The sequence below is a fragment of the Penicillium soppii genome (genome assembly GCF_028829465.1).
Source record: "Penicillium soppii strain IBT 18220 chromosome Unknown utg000003l, whole genome shotgun sequence".
Lineage (NCBI taxonomy): Eukaryota > Fungi > Ascomycota > Eurotiomycetes > Eurotiales > Aspergillaceae > Penicillium > Penicillium soppii.
Genome location: NW_026643233.1, coordinates 1,439,763 through 1,465,297, shown reverse-complemented (window position 1 = coordinate 1,465,297; position 25,535 = coordinate 1,439,763). Strand labels below are relative to the sequence as shown.

The 25,535-nt window shown below is 48.6% G+C and overlaps 11 protein-coding genes across 11 annotated transcripts; 4 read left to right on the top strand and 7 right to left on the bottom strand.

The window, feature by feature from the left end:
* Positions 1-286: 286 nt before the first annotated feature.
* Positions 287-1,722, bottom strand: N7529_002693 (ribonucleotide-diphosphate reductase subunit RNR2; the record flags this gene model as incomplete). Its single annotated transcript, XM_057238221.1, has 4 exons — positions 287-894; positions 948-1,281; positions 1,374-1,613; positions 1,693-1,722. The coding sequence occupies 4 exons, from the start codon at positions 1,720-1,722 to the stop codon at positions 287-289; spliced, it is 1,212 nt and encodes a 403-aa protein (XP_057100832.1).
* Positions 1,723-3,250: 1,528 nt separating this feature from the next.
* On the bottom strand, positions 3,251-4,480 carry N7529_002692 (putative mitochondrial oxaloacetate transporter (Oac); the record flags this gene model as incomplete). Its single annotated transcript, XM_057238220.1, has 6 exons — positions 3,251-3,343; positions 3,400-3,545; positions 3,602-4,073; positions 4,134-4,263; positions 4,326-4,400; positions 4,464-4,480. The coding sequence occupies 6 exons, from the start codon at positions 4,478-4,480 to the stop codon at positions 3,251-3,253; spliced, it is 933 nt and encodes a 310-aa protein (XP_057100831.1).
* A 722-nt stretch (positions 4,481-5,202) lies between these two features.
* Positions 5,203-6,423, top strand: N7529_002691 (WD-repeat containing protein SWD2; the record flags this gene model as incomplete). Its single annotated transcript, XM_057238219.1, has 3 exons — positions 5,203-5,304; positions 5,363-5,588; positions 5,645-6,423. The coding sequence occupies 3 exons, from the start codon at positions 5,203-5,205 to the stop codon at positions 6,421-6,423; spliced, it is 1,107 nt and encodes a 368-aa protein (XP_057100830.1).
* A 109-nt stretch (positions 6,424-6,532) lies between these two features.
* On the bottom strand, positions 6,533-8,174 carry N7529_002690 (uncharacterized protein; the record flags this gene model as incomplete). The annotated part of the gene is given in 2 exon segments (XM_057238218.1): positions 6,533-7,697; positions 7,711-8,174. The coding sequence occupies 2 exon segments, from the start codon at positions 8,172-8,174 to the stop codon at positions 6,533-6,535; spliced, it is 1,629 nt and encodes a 542-aa protein (XP_057100829.1).
* Positions 8,175-8,624: 450 nt separating this feature from the next.
* On the bottom strand, positions 8,625-10,341 carry N7529_002689 (uncharacterized protein; the record flags this gene model as incomplete). The annotated part of the gene is made up of 4 exons (XM_057238217.1): positions 8,625-9,079; positions 9,866-10,113; positions 10,155-10,221; positions 10,287-10,341. The coding sequence occupies 4 exons, from the start codon at positions 10,339-10,341 to the stop codon at positions 8,625-8,627; spliced, it is 825 nt and encodes a 274-aa protein (XP_057100828.1).
* A 1,503-nt stretch (positions 10,342-11,844) lies between these two features.
* N7529_002688 (uncharacterized protein) lies at positions 11,845-13,141 on the bottom strand (the record flags this gene model as incomplete). Its single annotated transcript, XM_057238216.1, has 6 exons — positions 11,845-12,330; positions 12,388-12,631; positions 12,676-12,715; positions 12,782-12,809; positions 12,866-12,902; positions 12,960-13,141. 6 exons carry the CDS (start codon positions 13,139-13,141, stop codon positions 11,845-11,847), a joined length of 1,017 nt encoding a protein of 338 aa, XP_057100827.1.
* A 2,973-nt stretch (positions 13,142-16,114) lies between these two features.
* N7529_002687 (uncharacterized protein) lies at positions 16,115-18,062 on the bottom strand (the record flags this gene model as incomplete). The annotated part of the gene is made up of 7 exons (XM_057238215.1): positions 16,115-16,408; positions 16,468-17,078; positions 17,128-17,202; positions 17,257-17,297; positions 17,348-17,673; positions 17,730-17,924; positions 17,988-18,062. 7 exons carry the CDS (start codon positions 18,060-18,062, stop codon positions 16,115-16,117), a joined length of 1,617 nt encoding a protein of 538 aa, XP_057100826.1.
* A 297-nt stretch (positions 18,063-18,359) lies between these two features.
* N7529_002686 (uncharacterized protein) lies at positions 18,360-19,524 on the top strand (the record flags this gene model as incomplete). The annotated part of the gene is made up of 2 exons (XM_057238214.1): positions 18,360-18,445; positions 18,501-19,524. The coding sequence occupies 2 exons, from the start codon at positions 18,360-18,362 to the stop codon at positions 19,522-19,524; spliced, it is 1,110 nt and encodes a 369-aa protein (XP_057100825.1).
* Positions 19,525-19,656: 132 nt separating this feature from the next.
* Positions 19,657-20,589, bottom strand: N7529_002685 (DUF4112 domain-containing protein; the record flags this gene model as incomplete). Its single annotated transcript, XM_057238213.1, has 3 exons — positions 19,657-20,170; positions 20,234-20,448; positions 20,515-20,589. The coding sequence occupies 3 exons, from the start codon at positions 20,587-20,589 to the stop codon at positions 19,657-19,659; spliced, it is 804 nt and encodes a 267-aa protein (XP_057100824.1).
* Positions 20,590-21,343: 754 nt separating this feature from the next.
* Positions 21,344-23,889, top strand: N7529_002684 (decapping enzyme complex catalytic subunit DCP2; the record flags this gene model as incomplete). The annotated part of the gene is made up of 2 exons (XM_057238212.1): positions 21,344-21,359; positions 21,431-23,889. 2 exons carry the CDS (start codon positions 21,344-21,346, stop codon positions 23,887-23,889), a joined length of 2,475 nt encoding a protein of 824 aa, XP_057100823.1.
* A 244-nt stretch (positions 23,890-24,133) lies between these two features.
* N7529_002683 (YgfZ/GcvT domain-containing protein) lies at positions 24,134-25,459 on the top strand (the record flags this gene model as incomplete). Its single annotated transcript, XM_057238211.1, has 1 exon — positions 24,134-25,459. One exon carries the CDS (start codon positions 24,134-24,136, stop codon positions 25,457-25,459), a length of 1,326 nt encoding a protein of 441 aa, XP_057100822.1.
* Positions 25,460-25,535: the final 76 nt, after the last annotated feature.

Genomic DNA, 25,535 nt, shown 5'->3' with positions numbered 1-25,535 from the left:
ATTGAGTCAAATAATCATACAACTTTATTATAGCTACAAACAAGCTCCGTACATATCAAATAGAAGTGATTCAACCAGCTTAGATACAAAAAATCCACCGGCCATCCAATATTGACACCAAAAGGGCCTGGACAGACTGAGAAGAGAAAATACAAGTGAAACGCCATTCCCATGCGAGCCTTCGGAAATAGCATCAATCAATGAAACAAAAACAACGTGATATCATGTGAAAGGGGAGAGGGTATAAAACAACGAGAGGGGGAGATTGAAGAGACGAAGTCATCACTTAGAAGTCTTCATCGAAGTTGAGACCGTCGTTGGCGACAACCTCGCCGTTCTCGTTGGTCTCCTTCTTGTTGGTGGAGGCCATGACACCAGCCTTCTGGTAGTCACCGACACGCTTCTCGAAGAAGTTGGTCTTGCCGGCAAGGGAGATAGACTCCATGAAGTCGAAGGGGTTGGTGGAGTTGTAGTACTTCTTGTTGCCAAGGGCGACGAGCAAACGGTCAGCGACGAACTCAATGTACTGGCACATCAGCTTGGAGTTCATGCCGAGCAGACCACAAGGGAGGGCATCGGTCAAGAACTCCTGCTCGATACCGACAGCCTCGATAATGATGTCCTCGACAACCTTGGGCTCGGGGCGGTGGTTGAGGTGAGAGAACAGCAGACAAGCGAAGTCGGTGTGGAGACCCTCGTCACGAGAAATAAGCTCGTTGGAGAAAGTGAGACCGGGCATCAGACCACGCTTCTTCAACCAAAAGATGGAAGCGAAAGAGCCGGAGAAGAAGATACCCTCAACGGCGGCGAAGGCAACCAGGCGCTGGGCGAAGGTGGACTCCTTGTCATTGATCCAGCGGATGGCCCACTCGGCCTTCTTGGCAATGCAAGGGACTAGGTGTCATGTCAGTCAAATGTTCCACGTGAGAATGAGTAGGGACTCTTACTGGTGTCAATAGCATCGAATAGGTAGGTGCGCTGCTTAGGCTCCTTGATGTAGGTGTCAATGAGCAGCGAGTAAGTCTCAGAGTGAATGTTCTCCATCATGATCTGGAAACCGTAGAAGCAACGAGCCTCGGGGATCTGGACCTCTCCGCTGAAACGCTCAACCAGGTTCTCGTTGACGATACCGTCGGAGGCAGCGAAGAAGGCAAGGACGTGAGAGACGAAGTAACGTTCGTCATCATTGAGACGGTTGTGCCAGTCGTGAAGATCCTTGGAGAGATCGATCTCCTCCGCGGTCCAGAAAGAGGCTTCGGCCTTCTTGTACATCTGCCAGATCTATTGGAAGTGGGGGTTAGCGTCGAGGTTCATGGCTAGTCATCTCCACTCCAACCACTTTACGCGTGGGACGCGTCGACGACGTGACTTACCTCGTGGTACTTGATAGGGAACATGACGAAGCGGTGGGGGTTCTCCTGGAGGAGGGGCTCAGTGGCCTCAAGCTCCTTGATGGTAGGGGCAGCCTTGGTGGCAAGAGCCTTCTCAGTGGGCTTCTCGACGGCGTCGACGGACTGGACCTTGGCAGACACGTTTTCCTTGCCGGCCGACCCGAAGTCAAGCTTCTTAGCGGGGGAGTCGCTCATCTTGAGGTTCTCGAGGGAGGAAGCAGCCTAAGGAAGGGGAATTGTTAGCTCAATCGAAGTCCACGACGCGTTCAGCGCGAGAGGCAAAAACCGTGACATCACGTACCTGCTTCGAGGGAGTGACTATGGCGGCCATTGAGAGAAGTATTTGAGGAATATAGGATGATAGGACAATTCTTCAAAGTACAACAAGTAAAAATGAGCAAAACTTTGGGTAGTAAGGGAAATCGAGGTGGGATAATGGAGGGAAAAGAAAGTCGATTAAGTACTCCCAGGCCTGGCGATTTCTTTAGCGCGACTTGCAAAGTCACGTCGCACGTGATACCGCGCTGCTTAGGTAACGGGCGCGTACACACAAAATTTCTCATGCCACTTGGTTCCCAGCAACATCCGAAAGGATACTGTTCTCCATACCAGCCCCCCTTAGGATCCATTTTTGTGCAGATACTTTACAATTGAGTGGTTTGGGTTTTGTTGAGCATTCGGAGATCTTATCTAACCCTGCTGGGAATGATTGTGCTCGAATATTGCTACATCTTATATAGTACTGTAGATTATGATATTGAATCTACTAATATCGTCAATGGCGGAATAGATGCAACAAATATAGGATTAAGCACACCATTCTGTAACATACTTTATGTATGTACGTTGTACAATGTAACGCGTCTCCAATTTTCCGACGTAATTTGTCTCCACATCTTGATCTGATAAGCCAAGAAAGGCCAAAAAACGCGCGACGCGACAAGGAAAACAATCCGGCTTTACGGACTTAATTGGCCCTGCTTTAGCTCTTGATTTAGATTGCTCCTTCCGATTCGTCAATAGACCTTTTATTCCAAGGTTTCTTAGACTTTCTTTGACGGGTTAGTGTCAGCTCAGCTCAGCTCAGCTCCCCACACGCGTTCCTGAAAGGAATATCCCTTCATCCCTGTTGGATTTTAGAAGCGCTTTGAAGCCTGTCAAATACTCCGATTCTGAACCTGTCAAATAAGTCAAGAGGTAGCAACCGCCCTGACATGTGGCAGATCCTGTCAAAGAGGAATGAAGGAGCGTTTACTCCATACAGAAGTTTCGAGGAGTGGACCAGCTGAAAAAGCGCCGATTGTCTTAGCTCGCGTGTTGATAATAGCCAGGGTGATCGACCCAAGCACAGTGCCAAAGCTCCGGGAATCTTACAACTGGGTTTCATGGCGTGGTAAAATATATTACTTGTAATACAATATAAATATGTAGGAAGCAAGGCATGTCCACTCTACCCTTCAATTGCTATAACTCCAAACTTTTGAATGCAATGTGGCAAATCCCTTGCAAGTTTGAGAGCTCCACTCCCAGTTTGAGGTTTTCGATGCGCCGGCAACACCCCACATACTCTGGTGGAGGTAGGGGCGGTGCCTTGCATAGCCACGTGTTAGCGCGTTCTCGCGTTTCGCGATCTCTGTCAGGGAAACCGATCGTGCCAAGACATCCTTATGTGTGACTGATATGTACAAACTCCCCTCTAAAAGAAAACCGGATGGGGTAATCTTTGAAGAACGCCGATTCTATGCCCAATCCAAAGCAATATGCCCAGAACTTCTTACAACAAAAACCCAGCCAAGTCATGCAAATGGCGGTAATGGATCTCGCGAATTGGGATCCCTGATATAATGATCGTGAGATGCTTAGATTCCTTCACGGAAAGAGTCGGGGAGAACCCGATCCTCCACACGGCGCATCAACTTGTTGGTCTGCTCCGCCAGACTGAGAGTCAAAATCTAGAAGCGGGGGGTTAGATCTTATCACAAAGGGGAGGGTTGACTTCGGTACTTACAGTGTGGGGCAGAATGCGGGCCAGGTGGGCAAAGAAGCCCTTGTAAATAGCAAGGGGACCTTCAGTGCGGATGGTCTTAAGCAAGCAGTCAAAAACACCTCCGTACAGGTTACCAGTCTGGTTGTACAGGCGAGCCATGATCGTGTCTAGAGATAAAGTCAGTTACCAACCGGTACAGCCCATACGGTATGCATTGACTTACCAGGAGGGTGCATGAAACAGCACACGACGAAGCCAGAAACAGCACTACTGGTCAGGTGCAGAGCGGGACCCTCCTCCATACCCAGGTGGCGGGTCAAACGGCGCTTGGCAAAGAAGTATGTGGGGAGCTGGACAGCACTGCCGAAACTGGTACGGATCATGGCAGCACCGACACCACGGTATATACCCCTGATACCCTCGCTCTTGTAAATCTTACTTAATCCATCAATCGAGTTTTTGTAGTGGTGCTGAGTGCCAACCGGGAGGAAGGGCGAGTATGACTGGAGGCGGGTCTTCACAAGGAAAAAGGGCGATCCCGCAGCGGCTCCGATAACACCTGAAGCAGCTCCTGCGACGATGTTGGTGCTGAGAGCTTGAACTTTGGGATCGCTGTAGATGGCGGATGTGAGGGTCGAGCGGATGGGCTCGTAGAAGCCCAAACGGCAGCCGTTAAGCAGAATTTGGTACACATACTAGAGTCTTGAGATTAACTTGATGCGCTCGGACTTGAACAAATTAGCAAGATCACTTACAGCGGATCCGATACCCCGGAACAGACCCCGTGGTCCCTCATTTTGCAGGATGACCTTGACACCATGCAGGGGGCCCTTGTACATCTTCACGGCTTCATTCTTGGATTGCAATTCACCTTGCAATTGTAAGCTATATCGCAATCATATCCGTTAGTACAATCGCGCAACGAAAAGGAACCATGCGACACCCACCGGATCTTGACCGTCTCGAAACTGTGAGTGACGGTGACCGCACCGCATGCCGCGATACCGCCGGCAATGAATGCTCTGTTTAAACCGAATGTCAGTGCCAAATTTCGAGCGTATCTTTGGCGCACAGTTGAAACATACCCTCCAGTAGTAGACATGGTGTCAATTGGCAATCCCTTGGTGAATAGAGAACTGATTCAGGTTCGTCGGTTAGCGGAGGATGATCGGACCCGCAAGTGATGACGATACAATATTGTCCAGCCAAGGAAGAGATTCCGGGTATGTGCAATATATCGAGCCTGTATAGTCGAACGAACCACAATCTATATGCCGTAGGATACACACAATGTCTTCACTCCCGATTGTGGAAGAAGTGAAGTCAAGAGCGAGATACATAAAAGCTTACATGCGGCGAATCGAACTCGGCTAACCGCTCATTGGTCAATTTGTGCCTGAACCTCCGGCCTCGGTGCCCCGGAATTTTACTCAGCGGGGCGGTGAAATGCTGTTCACGGCAGAGTTTAGTGGCCATAAGGGCAACATTTAGGATGACAACTTGGACTAAGGTGAAACAAGAAATGATATAGAAGAAAACATATGAGAAGATATTGTTCAGTGGGTCAATGACTGCAGTCACAGAGGAATTCAAGGTGCAATAGTTTGAATACATACAATGTACATCGGCGTAGCGATCACCATATCCGTAGGCGGTGAGTCGCGCAAAAAAGCAGTCGCGCGGAGCTCTGCTCGGAGCTTCAAAGGTCACCTCCATACACCCAAATTCCTTCTGCCTCTCCTCTTGTTTCCTTGTTTACTATGTGTGACATTCAACACATCAACAAAACCTGAACCAATAATCTTAAGCTATCCACAACTCGCAATGACCGAAGGACAATCAACACCTCAACTGGCTCCGGCCGCCCAAGCTCCCCTCAGATCGCAGAAAATCACGGAAATTATTTCGAACTTTCGTCCCGCCAAGGTAGGTTTGGGTAGGCAATTAAACCAATTAGACTCTGTCTGACGATGCTCTGCTCCAGGGATTTAACCCCTGCAAGAAAGAACCGTCGAAATACGTGACCTCTCTAGACTTTGATGACCAAGGCGACTATCTAGTCGGCGCTGGTAGTGACGAAAGCATTCATACCTACGACGTGAAAGAGGGCAAATTTACCAAATCAGTTGCTAGCAAAAAATATGGCGTTCACCTTGCGCGGTTCACCCACCACTCTCGACAAGTCCTCCATGCGAGTACTAAGGTTGACAGTATGTGAAGTGACATGATCTCCTCGCTCCGAGCCTTTGTAACTTACCATCTATAGACAATCTGCGACTCTTGGACCTTCACAATGAGGGCTACATTCGATACTTTACTGGAGTCACCGACCAAGTAACCTGTTTAGCCCTTTCTCCCGCCAGCGACGCCTTTCTTTCATGCAGCAAGGACGATACAGTGACGTTGTGGGATCTGAACTCAAGGAACCCACAGGGAAAGCTCAAAATTGCGACCCCATATCTATCGGCCTTTGATAATTCCGGCGCAGTGATTGCAATCGCCTCTCAATCTACCTCCGTCGTGCTTCTTTACGATTTCCGCAACTTCGACAAGTCGCCCTTTTCCACCTTTGACCTTGCGCCGTGGGAAGAGAGATTCACGCCGTCGACACGGGGACGAGCCTGGACTCGATTGGAGTTCTCTAACGATGGGAAGTCTTTGCTGCTTGGAACAGACTACCACGGCCACTACGTTCTAGATGCCTACGAGGGAACAGTCAAGGCCTTCTTGGCTGGGAAGGGCGGAGCCTCTGGTCGTGCTGCACCAATTTCCACGACCGGTAAACCCCTCGGACAAGGGGATGCATGCTTTTCCCCCGATGGTAGATTCGTTATTGGCGGAAATGGTGAGCAGCCTGGTATGCTTGTATGGGATATCAGCCGTGCGAGTGAGGCAGAACCTACACTGCAGCCCACTCACAGGTTGGACTACGCGAAACGCATCGCCATGGTAGAATGGAACCCTCGGTACAATATGATCGCCAGTGCCGACAAAGAAATCGCCTTTTGGATACCGGAAGATCATGCCAAATCTTCCGAAAAGTAAGCCAAAGCACACCGCCGAAGAACACCATCATGTTTACGATTTGTAAGAGATTGAGAAAAATGAGTTTTTTATATCTCAACACACACAGCAGATGAGCGATTCTCTATGTTTACGCTTTTCTATCTTTGTCTTTCCCCACCAAACTCCGTGCTGTGTCGCAGATCCAAACATCTGGGCCTCTAAGGTCATCGTCGTTATTCCTGTTACTTTCGACTGTGGCCTCGATTTGCTTGTCGATTGTACGATTGCTGGAAATGGTTGTCAACCCGGTGACCCAACCGTACAAAAACACGCTCTTGTTGATATCCGACAAGTCTTTCTCAACTTCATGTACCACGGGGTGTAGATCACCCTTTGTCTTGGCCGCTTCGATGACTTGTTGGGCTTCAACCACTTTCACAGGAATTTGCCACCCTGCAGGAATTTGGTAGTCGGACAACTCCTGGAATTTTTGCAATATGGCCTCACGGTCGAGGTTTTCATACGGCTCCTCTCCTAGCAGCAATCGAGTTCGACTCTTCTCCGTTTCTGTGCCAATTGTTTCGACAATCTCTCGAAAGCGCACCGCGGCTCCCGTGGTGGAAATCAGTTTGCGATCATTCATGGCCGGCCAGAGCTCAGACGCCAGCAGTGGCTTTTCCTTTTCAACTTCAATTTGTCGAATGATGGCGCGGTGAAATAGAGGTGATGGGACAATGTCCTTGATGTGGGACAGGTCAGACACCAAGGCAAGGAGGAGAGTGCAGTCGATATTCAGAGTGGAAGAGAACTTCCTGAACGGTTGAGGGAGGAGATGGGTCAACGAATCACTAGCTTTCGTTGGCAAAGTACCTTGGCAGTCAACTTGAACTCCATAGCTCCTCATTCGATTTAGAATAGCATCAATCTCAGGAACACTTCCTTCTTCAATTCTGGGTATCACAACCCGAGGCCGAGGATGCTTATACCTGACCCGCGTAGCATTCGCCGCCTTCCTTAGATCCTGAGCTAGCTTAATGAGCTCCAACTCATCGTCATCATCCTCGTCATCAGAGTTCTGCAACACAGTCCGTCCCTTGCCATCATCCGACCACTCTTCATCACTATCACAGTCCCATCCCTTCTCTGCCATTTCAAACAGCAGCCGATTCTCCGATATATTCGACACCTTAACCCACTCCTCCCCATCATCCGCAACAATATCCACAAGCACACTCTTGCGCTTATCCTTATTCGGCTGCTTTTCAGGCTGCATGCCCTTCACCTTCTCCCGCAGCGTAGCTTTCGTCTCCCCCCTCCCAATAGAACCTCTTCCCCAGCGCCAGCAAGCCCGAACAAGACCCCTTCGCGATCTTCCAAACAGCCTGGTAGAACGGCAGATTCGACGACCGCAGCGCATGCACCAGTCTCATTTCCACGTCTGGATCATCCTGCGGCCCAGTATTCGCAACAGCCTCTTCAATCTGCTTGCCCAATTTCTGCAGTATTTTCGACTCGGTATGAACGTTTGTGCGGAACTGGCGCACGTCAACGAGTTGCGGGTTGCGGAGCGTGGATGCGAGGAGGGATTGGTAGGCGTCCACTTCGGAGAGGAGATCGCTGCATTCTTGCTGTAGCTGGTTGGAGAGCGTGGTGCTGATGCGCGCGCTTTGGTCTTCCGCTTCTGGAGCTGGTTTTGCTGTCCCGCTGCTTGTGTTATCGGTTTGGTTGTCGTTATCGCTTTCTTTGATGGAGGGGTATGCGGGGACACGGGGGTCGGCGTCTGGCGCCATTGTGCTTTTTCAAGACCTCGGGGTGGATGTTTTATTATTCGGTATTGTTTGTCAGTCACCCATGGGCCTGCGGGACTTGTAATGAGTTGATTTGGTCTAATTGTCGACTGTCAGCGCTGTTTGTTTTGCTGCAGCGTGGGGCACGCGGGCAAGTGCAGAGTATGTAATACCTTAGCAGATGATCAGATCTCAACACTCCCAAGGCATCTATCTATACAGCTTCATTTGTAGTGATACTCTATAGTAAATTTGAATGTTTCGTTGAAAGACCTCAATGGGATATTATACTGTAAGCGCGAGATCCACTTAAGGCTCTGACTCAAACCCGGCTAGTCGGGTCGAACGAGGACCTACCTAGGTATGTAGCCACATATGGAAACGTATGGAATTATTTTGGTGTCTCTTCCTAGGATTGCAGCAAATGATTCTGTTAAATGGCGTGTATTTGAGCTAGATAAATGGCCATTTATGATCGCCAGATCCACTCATCAAGGGTCTTATGCCAACCGGCAAGTATCTCAGGGAGCAGAACTCAACCAACTCAAGGTCGGTGTCCACGTCTGCGTCATCCATACAGTCCATGTTGATGTCCTCCGAAATATTAGAAGCTAAAGGAGATCTCATATCGAACAAGGTCCAGTCACTTTGGGCCTCGAAGTCTTCATCGTTGGTATCGAGGCCACGATCCAAGGACACTTCACCATCATCATACTGATCCTGATCATTTTGAATCCTCTTTTCGGAGTGGTAACATTCAACTCGGGCGGCGAGTTTGTTCACCTGTTGGAAGAAATCGTTTCTGGCGATCATCCACTCGTTATGTCTGGATATAACTTGCTCGAAATCCTGGAATTCGGCCTGTCCAGCTAGGACCTTCTCGGCGTTGGGTAGTATATCTTCGATGTCTGTCACGAGTTGGCAGATTTGTGGAACACCAAGTCAGAAAGATGGTTGTAAGTAGCATGATGGGGCACGACATAGACGCCAGTGTCAAATGCCTTATTGGAGTCTTATTGTAGACCGCTGTAAATATACGTTGTACATGTCTGCCATGCCTCGTGCCCTGTGGCAAACGCGCTAGCTTTGAAGATCTATCGCTGTATATTCATGAATAAGAGGTCTCGTCAACTAACCCAACTCTAAAGCAGATGTGAGGGATAATTGAAGGAAACTCGAGAATTTTATATCTTTCGCTAGGTTTGAGCCAGCCGAAGCAGTTCCGAAGCAGGGGTGAGAGATAATTAAGAGGAATCTGAGAGATCTATGAGCTGGTCCCAAGATAGCTGATAACTTCCTTGTTCCTGGTATCCGCTTCCCTCAAAGACTGACTGACTGCCGTAGCCTCATTGAGTCGAACAACTGTTTTCTCCGCTTTGAGGTTTGTGAAAGCCGAGGAATCGCTTCTCCCTGCAATACCCAGCTACCTCGGCTGGACGAAAGCAGGTGAGTAGCCCCTTGCCCTCAGCGATGGAGGAGGGGATGACGATAGCAAGAAAGAACTAGTTCATCTCGGTCAGTATTTGGTCTTGTACGAAATTCTATACAGCCTGCAGGTATTCTCACGGGTCTGTGTTTGCTCTGCCTCGAGGCGGACATTTTTATCCTCCAGATACGGAGTTCTCGGTGGTTTGAAAAGAGACGGGATGTTTGGTCTCATTCTGAGGCTCGTAAACGAAAGCCAGCTGATTCACGTGGGCTTGAGTGAGGAACAAAGTTGCGGTAAGCACGGCGATACTTCAGAGCGGAAACACGAGGAGACTTGAAGATCATACGGGTCTCTCGAGCGAGCGATCTACCACGCTCCTGGAGCGTAGAGAGCTCGAACTGGGTCTCCAGCGCCTTGATCCGGTTCCGCAAAACCGTCTCGGTTTCTACTTTGAGGGCCTTGCTGTTCTCCTTGTCTTCAAGCCTCTTCGCATTCTTTTCCTTATTCTCTTCCCTCCAGTTTCAGGTCTCGACAATATCCCTCAGAATAGTCACCCGCTGAGAATCGCGGCGATGACCTTGCCAGCTGTTCCAAAATTGAGGAACCTATCGGTGTTTGAGGCTATTATCAAATATGTGTCAGTGTCTAGTTCAACTCCAGTGCCTTTGGTATCAAGATTCGAGTACTGTCATATCGATTTGTCCGGATGGTCATCAAGATTCGTTTCAAGTCCGCGTACATTGTGTCTGTTGGATTCAAACAAACAAATGAATTTCACTTATCAGGAACAGAAAGAACAAATAGTACTTGTTCATGATTGAATGTGGTCTGTTGTTGGTATTTTTTCAGAGAAAGGAATGCTGGTTTTTGTGCGAGAGGAAGAAACTAGCTACCAAATAATGGGTATCTACAACACTTATTTAATTACCGGGAAAGTGCGAAGTGGTGATGCTAATGCCCGAGGCGTCAATTACCAACCACACCCACAACATCAGTAGAGCTACAGGCCAATAAACACCTTGGAAGAGTCTAAAGAGTCTGTTATCCACCCGCGATGTAAATGGGCCACACAATACTGACAATTTCAGCAAATAATTTATAGGTGTAAGGATGGTAGATCCCCTGTTCTTTCTGCATTGATATCAACTTCTCTTCACATCTAAAGACTAAGCCAGCAAAACAATCACAATGCAAAATGAACGATGAAGTAGAATAGAGCCACGAAGTGAGAGAGAGCACCACGAGATAAGGGAAGCCTCTACATCAATAAACCCTAGAGATAAGCTCGACACACCGGAAGACCTACCTAATTGATAACAACCTAGGTAGTAAGAGAAGGATAAGAGAAGGGTCAGGTGCTGCTAGCACTTAGCAACACCCGTGGACAAGCTGTCATATCGGTTCCAAGAAATTCGGCCCCTTCAGCGAGGATTACCCCGGAGCCTCTTAACACTATAGGCACCTCGGTTCGAAATGAGCTTTTCATTGTCTAGATAACGAGAATGAAAAACAATAAATGAACTATTTCTGATTCCACTTTAGTTAGGGGGCTCCTCCCAGGTATTAGGACAGCCTGAAGACCGCCTCTATCACTATGATTTCTATAGCCTGTCATGCCAAGCCCACCGCACATTTCCATCCAAATGCACATTTTCACCAGTTCGGGTTGAATTTGGACACCCTAACCTAAGAACGCCACGAGTATCTATATAGAAAGACGCATTTGCACCTTGCTGCACCATAAATCTATCCTCATGAGGGCTCAGTCATATTTAAAGACCTAGGTTCTAGGGTTTTTCGAGAAGCCATCCTTTGTGTGAGATCAGACTCGGGTCCGAACAACATGTGGTCCCCTAAGGTTTTGGGGGCCTAGTAATATATTGCTACAGACAAATCTGGCTTCCTCCAGATTTGGCTATGACCTTTTTACCTAGTGGTTGAATGTGGTTTATGTAATAGTATAGGGGGTAGCAACCCTATAACCCGTGGAGAATTACACGTGTAAAGTTCGGCTCTCCCTCTCTCTTTCTCTTCCCTAGCTTCGGTGGTATCTTCGTTGAATACATTCTTCCCCTTCAAGATCTGGTAAGTGTAACACTTTGGATTTGTGGCATTTGCTCATCACGATTTAGAGAAGAATAAATTCGTTCTTTCTACCTAAGCATTCTTCTAGTAAACACCTGGAGCGATCGTGTAGCAAATATAGACTATACTCGGCCTATCAATTCATTCTATCCGAGGTTCCTAGCTGTCTGTATTGGAAATATTCTTAAGTTTTTCCAAGTACCGGCTCTGAATCTGCTCGCAGACGCCCCAAATTCGCCTCCGGTTGGCAAGTCCAAAAATGTAATCATCATTCTTGGATGTGTACTGACTCTTCTTTTGAATGTCCAGAAGTAGCTTGGAAGTTTTGTCCTCTAACTCTTGGGATTGAAAAACATCGATATCGTGGATCTCCCAGAGCCACGGCATTTCACTTCTTAATCTGTGCTTCCAAAACTCGCGTGACAAGGTAGTAGTATGCATCGCCAATGAAGCGGCCTTCAGAGCAAGTATGGAGCCAGCTGGAAGGAGTTTGAAAACCTCATGTCGCAATTCAGGTGAGAGCTTGTTGAAAATATCTTCGTCTTGGGGATTCTGATCCTGTTCTGCCTTCTTGTCCAGGGACTTCATAATAAGATCAAAATCGGCATCCAGCTTGGAAATTCTAACCGGATTAGCTACCAAAACCTGATTATTATAAGCATGCAATTCTTTCACTAAGCAAGAATCATAAGACAAACTTACTTCTTGGCCTTTATTACTATACCAAATTTGATCTGCGGGGGGCTCTGGTTCGCCATAAATAAGCTGTAATCTGACGTACCGGCCCCCATTCAAATCTTCTAAGACATCAAATAGGACATCCTTCCTAATCTGCTTGGATTTCCCCTGGTAGATACATCTCTGGAGGATATCCTTGTAGCAAATTGGATGGAAAGGAAATATATGAGGCTCGCGAGTGTCCCCAATGCCGGCATAATCATGATACCTACAAGTATTAGGAATGGGTGGCGAAAAGGGGAGAAAACATACGCAATAAAGTGGGCGTTATTCTGGAGGGGAACATTCGGATCTTATAGCCGGATATGTCAATTCATTTGAGCTTATATACCCCTTGCAAAGTCAGTGAGAAACTTACCCTCTCCCGTGACAACCTCAACAGCCCCCTATGAGACAGATATTAGCTCTTAGTATTTCGTGAAACGGCTAGAAAAAACCTTACATAGTCAAAATAACCACCGACGCCAGTGAGAAAAGATCTAGCAATTAATTAGAATATATCCTTTGTAGTGTTACTGGAGGCAACTGTCACAGACTTATCGTTCCCAGGTGCGTCAGGGTTGATACCCAGAGCGCAAAGATCGTCAAGCCATCCCAAGTTGAAGTCCCTCAGGACTTCATCGCGATAACAGTCCTCATCAGTCCCTTCGGGGTCTATATTCACTTGGCTGGAGAATGGACCACCACATATGGCACAAAATATCGCCCATCCGCCCATGTTGGTGATTTAAATTTTAGATTTTCATGATAAGGAAGGAGATGGAGGAGAGCTTTTGAATTGAATTTATTGCACAGGTGAAAGCCAAGGGAGAGATTAGCATATCCGGGGGGGGGGGGGGGGGGCTTGGAAGTTGATAGGCATGGAGGGGCACTGAGGTCGCGGATGTATAGGAGTTTCGTGTCAGATATAGTATTTTACGTCACGCAATTGTTCTGGAAATATAAGGGATCTATCTACTCTTAGAAAAGGGTGATTTACGACTTGGCCAAATCTAGACTAGGGTGGTTTTGCATACGTTGAATTGTTCTTCTTTATTTGGCAATACTAGCAAACATCTCTGTATCAGCCCTAGAGACTCGACCCGGATCCCCCATCCTGTCCAACTGTCACTCAATCCACCATTAGGCACCGCCCTTCACGACGTTGACTGCAAATATGAGCCCCTCGTTAGTGTGGCAGCGAGTCTCCCAGGCATAACACCTCTGGTGGAAGCGCACTGGCGCAGATGCTGGACACAGTCTGACATTGGAACCAATGCCACGTATAGCTGGCCCATGAGAACACACTCCTCTTCGGGGCAAGAGAAAGGGAGCTAGGAAAAATTGAGCTAATATTCCTGGCGCCTAAAAGAACGCGTCGTATGTGGCAAAAAAAAAAGGTTGTCGCGTCTGAGGATGAACCCAAACTCAAGCGGAACGGTGTTTGTCTCACTCTTTGAGCTATAATCTCATCTTCCCAAGACATTTTCGAATGGCCTAGCAAGGACCGCAGGAATTTGGTCGCCCTGTTCTCAGAAGGGTCTTTGTATGAGATGTGCCAAATGCGTTTTGCTGCATTGAAAGACATGATTCTCCTATATTCCTGGTCTTTCAGATAAGAGAGGGATAAGAGAGGGATAAGAGAGGTTGCGTGACATTGATTCCTCGAATGAATTAGAAGCCAAATTTTCAAAGCGTAAGCGTGATTTCTGGGCTCTGGGTAAGCGCTTTGAAGGGAAATATTCTTCGTGAACTCGCTCCTGGGGAATGTAAACCGCAGAGAGATGAGTCTTCCAAAATAAGCTTGTCTGGTATGACCAGGGCCTAGGTAAGCCCATCTGGTCATGATGATCGCAAATTTGAATCAAATCCACAGAGATTAAACTGAGCATTTGTTCTGCAAATATAACAGGTATAAGTGAATTCAGCCACTTCTCCGTCGTGTAAGGACTGTATGACCGGAGCGACAAGGAGAACAAGGTTTTCGTGCAGACAAACTTCCAACATCCACAGAGGGATTGACGAATATCTGGAACTTATATGCGACAGGAAATCGTATCGTGTTCCGAAAAGCACTATATCCTGCATCCTGATGTAAAGACCAAGGGGTTGTGGGTACACTTGTGCTTCTATTAAGGATAGTGAGGTCATCTCTGGGTGGACTGGGCGTTTAGTGTACCAGCTGACTGATGTATGGCAGAGAGAGTCGGTACTAATCCCAGAGTTTGGACCAGACTGGAGCCTCTTAACGGCGAGTTCAGCTGAAGGAAAGAAATATGGGCAAGTGAAAATCTCGGGTTCCCATGGGTTCTCAGAACCGCCTCCTCATGTGTGTCATTCAAAACACACGGCCGACGGCGAGTTTTCCGGGCGAACCACCAAGACGGAGGCATTCAGATCCATCATACCGATGAAGAAGATTGCAAGCGTCGCAAGCGAAATAAGTTGGAAGATCACGGTCCAATCGAGTCAAGAGAAAGAGCTTCTCGTCTTTTGTGCATGAAGGCAGCCGCTTGACTCCTTTCCCCAGAGATATATCGAAAAGTCGATGGCTGCAAAGGGAGAAGCAAATGAGGTCAACAGGTGAGAGAGAGTTTGTTATTGTTAGCAATAGTTCCGGTGGGAGTTTGGCGAGTGTACTCATGCAGGGGACATTATAACGAGGGGGTGATTGCCTTACGTAGGTAAGATTTGACGCGGGTATTTAGAGATAGCATAGTGATCGTCGACGTTTTGATATGTCGTAGTGATGGTAATGGGCTGTGGTAGTGGGCTGTGATGGTGGAAGTCAGAAAAGTACGAGGGGGAAAAGAAAGTATACACAAGGCCATACTGGCTCTATACCAGCCCGATTCCGCTTAGGGCAAATGAACCGTTCTAGTGGCGGGCGGTCTTTTCCAAGGTAAGCTCGGCTCAACCTTATCATGACGACAATCACCTCAATTGATTTGATCTAGCTCGCTTTATATACTACTGCTATACGGGGATTACTACCAGGCTAGCCCGACAGATATTACGCTCATGATCCAGTCAAAGGTAAAAGATCACCACATTCGTCACTTTCAATCGCCCTCCCGAATTAGACAGCTGTCTTTCTTCTTTGGACTCAGCCTCACAGAAGGTCCACACTTCATAGTCCACGACCTCAAGAATACCTAAATAGATTACTGCATACTTTCAAAAGAGCTATCCCAGATGTATATAGAGAAAGTAACGAACAATAACCCTGCAGATGTTGGCACAGCTTTGAGAATATGGTAATAGGCGACGGTATTGCTGGTGGAGACATTTTCTACTATAGATCAAGGTCCAACAGAAGATTTGGATCACCCGGGTGATATGCTAGAATTAGTAAAGATGATGTATTTCAGGTCTATACGAAGGGAAGGGTAGCTAAGACAACGAATGCCGTCGCATAACATTCTCATACGATCTTGAGAGGGTGATAAATCCGCTGCCATTATTGCTAGAGAAACTGCGGCGCCGTATCAGCCAACAATATAACAGAAAAAATAGCCAGGAGAGCAGAATATTTGACATAAGAGTGAAGAAAAAAAACCAACGCCATGACATGCTTGCATCCTTAGTTCAAAGGTAGGTCGATCCTTAAAAAAACAATATTTCTACCAATCTAACAGATAATTGATCCTGGAAGGCAACTTTTGCACCGACCATAACCAACACACAAATCAACAATTAGCTAGAGTTAAATCTAATCGTTGTTTTTGCCAGTGAGTCTTTTTCTTTCGCTTGAGTTGCGGGGTGACTCGTCGTCCTCGGACCACCTATCACCATCTTCTTCGCCCACTGCGAATATTGTCTCCTCATCCAGGGACTCACGCTGTCGGGGTGCTGAGGAGACGGGCTTGGGAGGCACTGGAGACAAATCACGACGGCCCTCGGCAGCTGAGTTGCCAGGGTAGTCAGGAGGAGCGTCATATGGGTCTTCCTCATCCAATCCACTGCCGAATGATCGGATCTCAAATCCATCATCATCTTGAGCAAGCTATAGCTATTGTTAGTATCTATACTTTGCGGTTTCGTGTTTGGGGGAGAGTTGCATACCTCGTCACTCATAGCGAAGCGGCGGTTGTTGGCAGTTGGGCGCCACAAGTAGGCCACGAATCCGATATCGAACAGGTAAACCAGGTTGAGCCAGCCATCGAGCACGAACCATCTCGCCTTCCAGTGCTCCGGAACAAAGCTGGCATCACTACGTCCGGCAAACGCAAACGAGTTGATGAAGAAGAAACCGAAGATCACAACGATGCTGCCGAGTATACACCACCACAGCTTCTTGTACATCATCGCCTTTGTCTTTTGCTTTCTGTCGATAAGATCCTTCATGGTAGCGTTAAGAGAATTTAAGGTCCACACGTAAAACCCGGTTAGGGTTGCGGCAAGGGGAAGGACAATCAGAAGCACCAGGGGGCCAGCACTATCCGGCGTGATGGACAGGCTAGCTACCGAGTAGACAACCGCAAACACGAAGTGGGCAATGGCCAGGACGCGGACATATACCATTGTTCGGCCAAGCGAATGCTTAACCACACCGTAACCCATGCAAACGATGAGAAGAAGGAAGAAAGAAAAGGCGTTTCGGCCCGCGTTAAGCACTGCCACGATAACCATCAGGGCTTTCGCGCCGCCGTTTAAGCCGTTTCGGTTTTGATATTCTAGAACAAATTAGATGGAGTTGAGCTTAGACCAAATGCCGCGGCTTACCATAGAATCCCCATGTCATCAACTGCTCGACAATCAAGAATACAACGATTGCTGTAATATAGTTTTGAACGGGCACTATGTTTGTTAGTATGGTCTTAGCAAGAAAAGGGGGGAGGGAGCAAGCCGTACAGATATCATAGCGGTTCTGCACGTAAAGGAAGGCCCAGAAGCTAGTTTTGTCAGCATATCTTAGAACGAGGTGGGCTCTGGCTTCACATACATTCCAATCACAGCGTACACGATAGTCAAAGCCCCATAGAAGGGAAGCTTTGCGATTTGCGCAGCAGGGAGCTCGCCATAGGAGTTTCGGAAGGTCACCACTGCCTTATAGTCCTCTCCAGAATACGCGTAAGTGCTCACGCAGTAGAATCCAGTTTTTCTGACGGGGTATTTCACGGCATCGGGGTCATTCAAGTGAATTGCCTTCGACATGATGGGGCTGGTAGAAACATCGGTGGCATTGTCGGTAAGAACAAAAGAGCCGAGCTGGTCTTCTTTACAAATCTTTGCATCGACATTTGAGGCGTCGCAAATTGTTTCCTTGTTCTGAGTCGAAAATTAGCCGCGCCACTTTTTTTTTGCGGAGAATTGAAGGGACGTACCTCAGCATCGTCGGACCGATATTTCCCAATCAGTTCCTCATCGGTCCATTCGAAGATGACCAAGCTGGCCAGGGGATCACTGTCCTGTGCTGCTGACTTGGAGAATTTGACCAAGATGAAAGGGTCAACATTTCCTCCCCAAGATTTGCGACTGTACATCCCTGAGCATCGTTGCCGGTGCGCATCGTCGGATTTCTGTGCACAACATAATTAGCCTCTGATAACTGCCAAATGGATACAGTTTGATGAATATATTACCAATTCAACATCGTTCGCAAGCGCCTGGCTTGCCAATAGGGCTGTCAGGCCCAAGGTCTGGAGCCAGCCCTTCATGACGGCCGTGGAGTTGAAGCTAGATTAAGCTCCGGAATTCGGAAGGTGTGTCAAGACCACACAGCATCAAAGCAAATCAAAGATATGATTGAGAAAAGAGATTCGCAGAGATGTATAGTGTAAGCAAAAGGAGGTTAAGTGTTCTTGAGCTCAATGCGTGGCCCCAAACCGGGGAAGCCGCGCGTGGATTTTATTATCTAAGCCAACTCCGCCACCAATTTTGTCCTACGGGTTGATCTTTTTTTTTTGGTTCAGGTTTACAGTCTTTAACCAATAATTATCTGTGAAGTACTCATCATGCCAGCAAAGGAGTTGATCAATCCTTGCATGGATTGCAAGGACGCTGAATTTGATATCACTGTCCGTCAGAGAAACCTTTGCAAGTATGCGACATACAATCTATGACCCCTCCAACCGAGTATTTCTAACATCTTTCAGGTCTTGCTATAAGTACTTCATTGCCCACAAAGTCCATGCGCGCATGAACAACTACAAACCCCTTGGCTTGAATAATCCCCGCCATCAACTCCTTCTCCCCTTGTCTTTCGGCGTTTCCTCCTCGGTTTTATTGCATATATTGAATGCCGATCGCCAGAGACGTCTGGATAATGGGCGCCTTATAGGCTACGATTTCCATATTCTCATCGTTGAACCATCCTCCATTACGGCCACAGGTGCCTCGTTCGATCAAAATTATGAAGCGATTCAAAAGACCTTCCCAACCTTCAACTTTAGCCGGATACCCTTCCACAGCATCTTCGATCATGCCCCGGAGATGGAAGAGATAATGCGGGAGTATGCGGGACCTCAATTCACGGATGATAGCTCCCTGTCGAATAAGGAGCGTTTGGCTGCCTTCCGTGCATCTATCTCTACAGCCACCTCCCAGACCGACATCGACACCATCTTGCTGACCAGGTTGATCGTTGCATTCGCGAAGAACTTGGAATGCAAGTCTGTGATTTGGGGTGATTCGGATAGTCGCCTTGCCGCGAAAGCACTTGCAGGTGTTGCCAAGGGACGCGGAGCTTCGCTCACTTGGCAGGTATCTGACGGCATGTCTCCTTGGGGCTTGAAATTTGAATACCCGCTCCGTGATATCTATAAAGCCGAGTTGCTCCAGTATATGAGTCTCTGCCCAGAGCTTTCTGATATAATCATCCCCGATCAGGCACCCTCAGAAAATGTTCTCACCAAGAACCTTTCCATTGATGAGCTGATGCTGCGTTATGTTCAAAATCAGGGCGCAAAATACCCGGGTGTTATGGCGAATGTTGCCAGAACGGCAAATAAACTTGAGTCCTCTACTTCTGACGCTGCATCCACATGTGCATTGTGTGCCGGTCTCTTGGGAAATGTCAAGGGCAATACCGGTGTTACTGTTGCCAATCAGGCAGAAGATAACCTGAGCTCTCAATTCTGCTACGGATGCATGCGGTCTCGGCCTGAGGAGCTTTGTTAAAGACAAGCCTTTTTATAATTATGACAACGATACTAAAAGAACCAAAGACAAACATCTCGCGCCGTCCTAAATCATCGCCAATAAACATGGGGTATCTGAAGCTGCAATCTCAATATCATCATGCGTGGAGCGTTATCGTCCACCTCGTTCCAAATCCTCTTCGGGCTGACCAGCTCCACCAAACCATTTACCAAATGGACGGTTACTGCGGGACTGCTTAGCCGGCTGTGGTCTGGTTGGAGGCTCAGGGCCAGCGTTGTGCCTTGCTCCATGGCTAGATGGTCGTACATCGTCGTAGGCTGGCGGATTATTGCTCACAACCCCACCCTCTTGCCGGTCAAATGCGTCTGGAAGACTAGGATCGACTTCGACTGGTTGCTCCCGTCTGGTGCTTCGCTTTGAAGCGGCCTTGGTACCCTTGGCACCCTTTTCACGCAAATAGGTTTCCAGAATGACTGCGTTTCTGGTGTTGGCTTTGTAAATCGCATCGGCAATATCACCAACGAGCGGAACAAGGCCAATGACGAAGTCGATTATCACGTTGATCATCATCTTAAAGCGCAGGGCTGCCGGAAGTCCACCGTCGATTTCTTCACAAGACCGTACGACCATCATTGCAAGGGCAGCATCACCAGCATCACCGATACTATAGATCATTCATGGTTAGCATTGGTATTTCGCTGCTGCAATGTGTCTCGATAGCACTTACAATGGAACAATTCCAATCACACTTCCCCAACCGAAGCGAATTCCGCACATGTTGAACAGAGCATAGTCCAGTTGGTAAGCTCTGCGTTTGACCTTGGTCAGGACCTTAGTATCATTTTCCGACAAGCCTGGCGGGATGGCCTTGCGACGCTTCTGTGTCTTCTTTCCGAAGGTACGACCGAGGCGCGAGGCTGGAACTTCCTCAAAGTAGGGGTCCTGGCAGGGAGTTTGTATTAGTCATTTGCAAAATAAAATGAATATCGGTCGTTCAAGAGGACTCACTTCAGTGCCGAAATGATTCTTGGCGGTTTCACCTAACACTCTCTTCCCGACCAGAGACACCAGAGCTTTTGACATATTGGCAAATCAAAGTCACTCTGAGAAAAACAATTTGGAAGAAAGGGTGTAGAGACAGAGGGATAGAAAGGGACTCCAGAGAATTTAAAGAAAGGGTAGAAAAAAGACCGATAGAAAGACGTAATTGTAGAAAGCGTTAATCAAAGGTAACCAAAGTAGACTATGTATAGGCCGTGATCCCTTGAAAGCTTAGACCTGGTTGGTCGGGCAGGGGTTTCGGTAGGCGACTTCGTCTCACTTATTTTCAGGAAAACAAAGGGGCGCGAAAAGGACAATAGTAAAAGAAAATTTCCCGAGAAAGGGAGAATTAATATAACAATTCAAAAATCCATGGGATTCAGGGCGATCAACTGTTTTGCGCGACACACGTCATACCCTTAAATTCTTGGAACAGTTCATTAGCCATATGTGGCGTTTGAACAACACAGCCACACCTTAGTCACCAGATCATCAACTTGGGCAGCTCCGGCACCACCTTACTCTGCACTGCTTCCCAACACCTCATTTTACTCTTTTTGAGTTGATTGGCGCATTTCAGTATCTTATCCTATTACATACTCCTCGGCTATCAACTTCTATCAAATCGCCACATCCACACAGCCCTGGGTTGGTCCACCCTTCCAGGAAGCTGTTATCTCCAGTGCAGGCTTGCTTGTTTCGACCGTTTGCGCTGTCGGACTAAGTGAGCATTCAGTTTTCCGTTGCCAAAGTCTTGAAATGCCAGAGCACATACAGCAATATGACAGAACCAAAGATGCAATTAGAAGATTGTGAGTGCCTGATTCTCCGACTGGAATGACGCCAGGCCGCTGACTGAGGCCCGGTGGGCCGTATCTCGTAGGGCTGGATGACCTGTGTGTCCGTTTTATTATTAACCTTCCCCGTGAAGAGCTCGAGTCGGTCGAGCGGATATGTTTTCAAGTGGAAGAGGCGCAATGGTTTTATGAGGACTTCATCCGCCCGCTTGATCCTGCTTTGCCGTCGTTGAATCTGAAGACTTTCGCCATGCGCATCTTCCAGCATTGTCCGCTCATGTCGCAATGGTCTCACTACCATCACATGATCGCCTTTTCGGAGTTCCTTGCCTATAAGACACGCGTTCCGGTTCGCGGTGCGATCATGTTGAACCAGGACATGGATGAAGTTGTGCTGGTAAAGGGCTGGAAGAAAGGCGCCAACTGGAGTTTCCCACGTGGAAAAATCAACAAAGGCGAGAAAGATCTGGATTGTGCTATCCGTGAGGTTTATGAAGAGACCGGGTTTGATGTTCGGGCCGCCGACCTGATCAAGAATGACGATGACGTTAAAGACATTGAAGTCACAATGAGAGAGCAACATATGCAACTATTTGTGTTTCGAGGTGTGCCCCGCGATACTCATTTCGAGCCACGCACCCGAAAAGAGATCAGCAAAATCGAGTGGTACAAGCTATCGGACCTCCCTACAATGAAGAAGAACAAGCAGAACGATGAAGGACTCGCAGCCGCAAACGCAAACAAGTTCTACATGGTTGCTCCTTTCCTACACCCGCTTAAGAAATGGATTGCCCAACAAAAGAAGTTGGATATCAAAGCACAACCAGCCACGAAACAGACCAATAATATCGAGGGATATACCTCCGTGGAAGAAAATGGCTACACAACTGGCACTCCTGGCGTTTCACTTGCGAAAATGGCTATGCCGAGTGATCTTCCCGAGGTGACCTTAGCGCAAGATGCCTCGGATCACCTCAAGCGCCTTTTGAAGATAGGTGCAATGTCGACACAGACGCAAACTCCAGGCTTGGAGCCAGCTCAGAAACCTGCGGTTGATTCGTCGAAGTCGGATGCACTTCTCGCATTGTTACTTCAGGGTAAATCACAGGAATCTGCGCCACAGGTTTCTCACAACACTGATCTACCACTACCCAATGGAAACAACTTACCTGCAGGCCATCGCCCTCCCATGGGACCGAACTTCTTCCCTGGGTTCAACCAATCACAGCAGAATACGGGGCACTCTCACTTTGCTCAGCAAAACCCTCCATTCCACCCGGGTCCCTCCCACTCCCAATTTCAGCGTTCTACGAATGGCCCGCCCTTTATTGCAGGGAATACATACTCCAACTTGCCTCCAGATGCCTATCCTGGACCCCTACAAATGTCCCAGTTCCCTCGGTCGTCTCCCGTATCACAATACCCCGTCCACCCAGGCCATGTGGCCGCGCCATTCCAGCGCACTGGTGACCCTCAATTCTCTGAATCCGCTCAGCCATCTCGAAGTCATGGTCTAGCAGTTCCACCCGCGAGCAATTTACCGAAACTCACAAATCACTCGTTGGCGCTGTTGAATGCTTTTAAAGTCAAGACTCCCAAGGGCCCAGGCCCCGCAACCCTAGCAACCCCTACGCAGGCCTCCTCCCACGTGCGCAAGACGTCTCAGCACCAAGACAGTCTTCTCAACTTGCTCAAGGGACCACAAAGAGTCCCTACTTCCGAGCCTGTGGAATTACTGGGAAGTCCAGTTGTATCTTCAGAGCCACCTTCGAGCAGGCAAATCCTGCAGCGTCCGCAGAATGCCCACAATTCGCCTGAGCAATTTTTAGCTGGTCAAACGTCGGCCACCATATCTGGACCTTTGAACACACCGCAGTTCGAGGCAATCGCTAAGCCGACCCACAAATCCAACCGAGGATCGAGTCGGAAGAACCACACGAACAGGAGAGAGCAGACTGAGGCGCCGACAATGACAATCTTATCGCGACCTCAGTCTGCCAAACGGGAGGTGTCCTCAGGGCCCGTTGAACAAGCAACCTCGATCCCGCCTTCCAAGTCACCCCATGCCCCTCAACCTGCCAAGCACTTCCAACCACAAATTCTACGTCGCTCTGAAAACCTGGGATATGAAAATTTGATGGCTGCAGCTTCTCGCACAGAAACAGCCGAGCGGAAACCGAGCCTGCCAGGTCTTCAGAATAACTCACAGGGTTTGGCCCCACAGCATAACTACGATAGACGACCCAGTCAGACAGTTGAACAGAAAGCCTCGCTTTTGTCTTTGTTTGGCAAGCCAAATGCTTCTCCATCGCCTGGACTTGCTACTCCCCTCGACTCTGGAGCTGTTGTTCATCAGCAGTCGACCGCACCCTCAGGGGTTGTCAGCCCGATGTCGTCCCGCCACCGTAGCAGCGGTGGTCCTATCTCTCGACACGGTACACCCTCTGATAACGGTGCTCAGGCTCACGTCAACTCAACCTCCTCCCCCAGCAACAAGGCGTTTCTGCTTGGGTTCTTGGAGGGTGTTGCGAAGGGAAACAAATAGCTTCCGGTGGACCCATCTTGTAGAGACTTCTACTAGAGCCAATCTGCCATACATAGCAACAATGTAATATTCGATCAAGATACATTGACATCTCGAGCTCAATTGTAGCTATGTACTGAATCACAATATTTGTAGACATACATCTCGGCAGTGCCCCTAGTTAATTCTGCCACCGCCCAACGTCATCGACGGATATGTAAAGAAATAGATCAACTCACATTGGCTCTTCTCTACCAGGTCAACCATGATGCGCCCACGCCCCTCGATTTGCAGCCGCTGTCTAGCTTCCAGTAGGAAGTTCTCTACAACAGCTCAGCGCAATCAACAAATTCAAAATGTCCCCTTCCCGCCTACGGCTGGGTATAGCCGACTCACAAACCGTGGATTGATCTCGGTGACCGGCACCGACAGCACAACCTTCCTCCAGGGCTTAATGACCCAGAACATGCTAGTCGCCAACGATCCGAATCGAAACATCCGTCGCACAGGCGCATACACTGCATTTTTGAATTCTCAAGGCCGAGTCCTCAACGATGCCTTCATCTACCCGCTTCCCGGCGCCGAAGCCCAAGGTGCCGACTCCGGCTGGCTGGTGGAGGTGGACAAAGACCAGGTCCCAGTCCTTATGAAACACCTCAAGAAACACAAGCTACGCGCGAAGCTCAAGCTCCGCGCTCTAGACGAAGGCGAACGCACCATCTGGTCGTCTTGGAAGAACCATGCAGAGCCGCAACGGTGGGCTGCATACAGTCTGGAGTCCGAGTCACCGTCTCCCTTTTCGCCTACCTCCGAAATTGCCGGGTGCATTGATACACGTGCTCCGGGTTTCGGTTCCCGCATTATCACACCTGGTTCCGACGGCCTACGCACTCATCTTCCAGACGAGGCCCAAGTCCCCGGGTCAGAGGTCGAGCTGGACTCGTACACCGTCCGCCGGTTCCTCCACGGTGTTGCAGAAGGTCAGGCGGAGGTACTCAGTGGGTCGGCCTTGCCTCTACAATGTAATATGGATATGGCTCGCGGTATCGACTTCCGCAAGGGCTGTTACGTCGGACAAGAATTGACAATCCGCACACACCACCGCGGTGTCACGCGGAAGCGTCTTTTGCCCGTCCAGCTGTATGACCTCCAAAATGCGCCGAGTGTATCAGAAACCCTGACATACGATCCTTCTGTGCAATTGACTCTGCCGACGGGTGAAACGGATATCGTCAAGGCTGGTGCCGCTACCCGCCGCAACCGCAGCGCGGGCACGTTCCTGAACGGTATTGGGAATATTGGACTTGCGCTGTGCCGCCTCGAGGTCATGACTGACGTTGCACTCATGGGCGAGACACCTGCTCGTCCTCACGAACATCAATTCAAGCTTTCGTGGGCCCCAGAGGCAGAGCAATCCAACGAAGTTGGCGTGCGCGCTTTTGTTCCCCCTTGGCTTAGGGACTTTATCTCTGGCGGCAAAGAGGAAAAGCCCGCTCTGCGAAACCCCGACGCAGAGGATGGCGAGCGGGCAAGGGATTTCGTTGAGCAATTAGAAGAAGAGGAAGAGGAAGTTGAGTCTCACCGGCATTGAGATACTCGCGTATCGGTGAACACTGCACATGTATAACACAAAACTCAAAACGGATAATGTAAATAGCTCATGTATC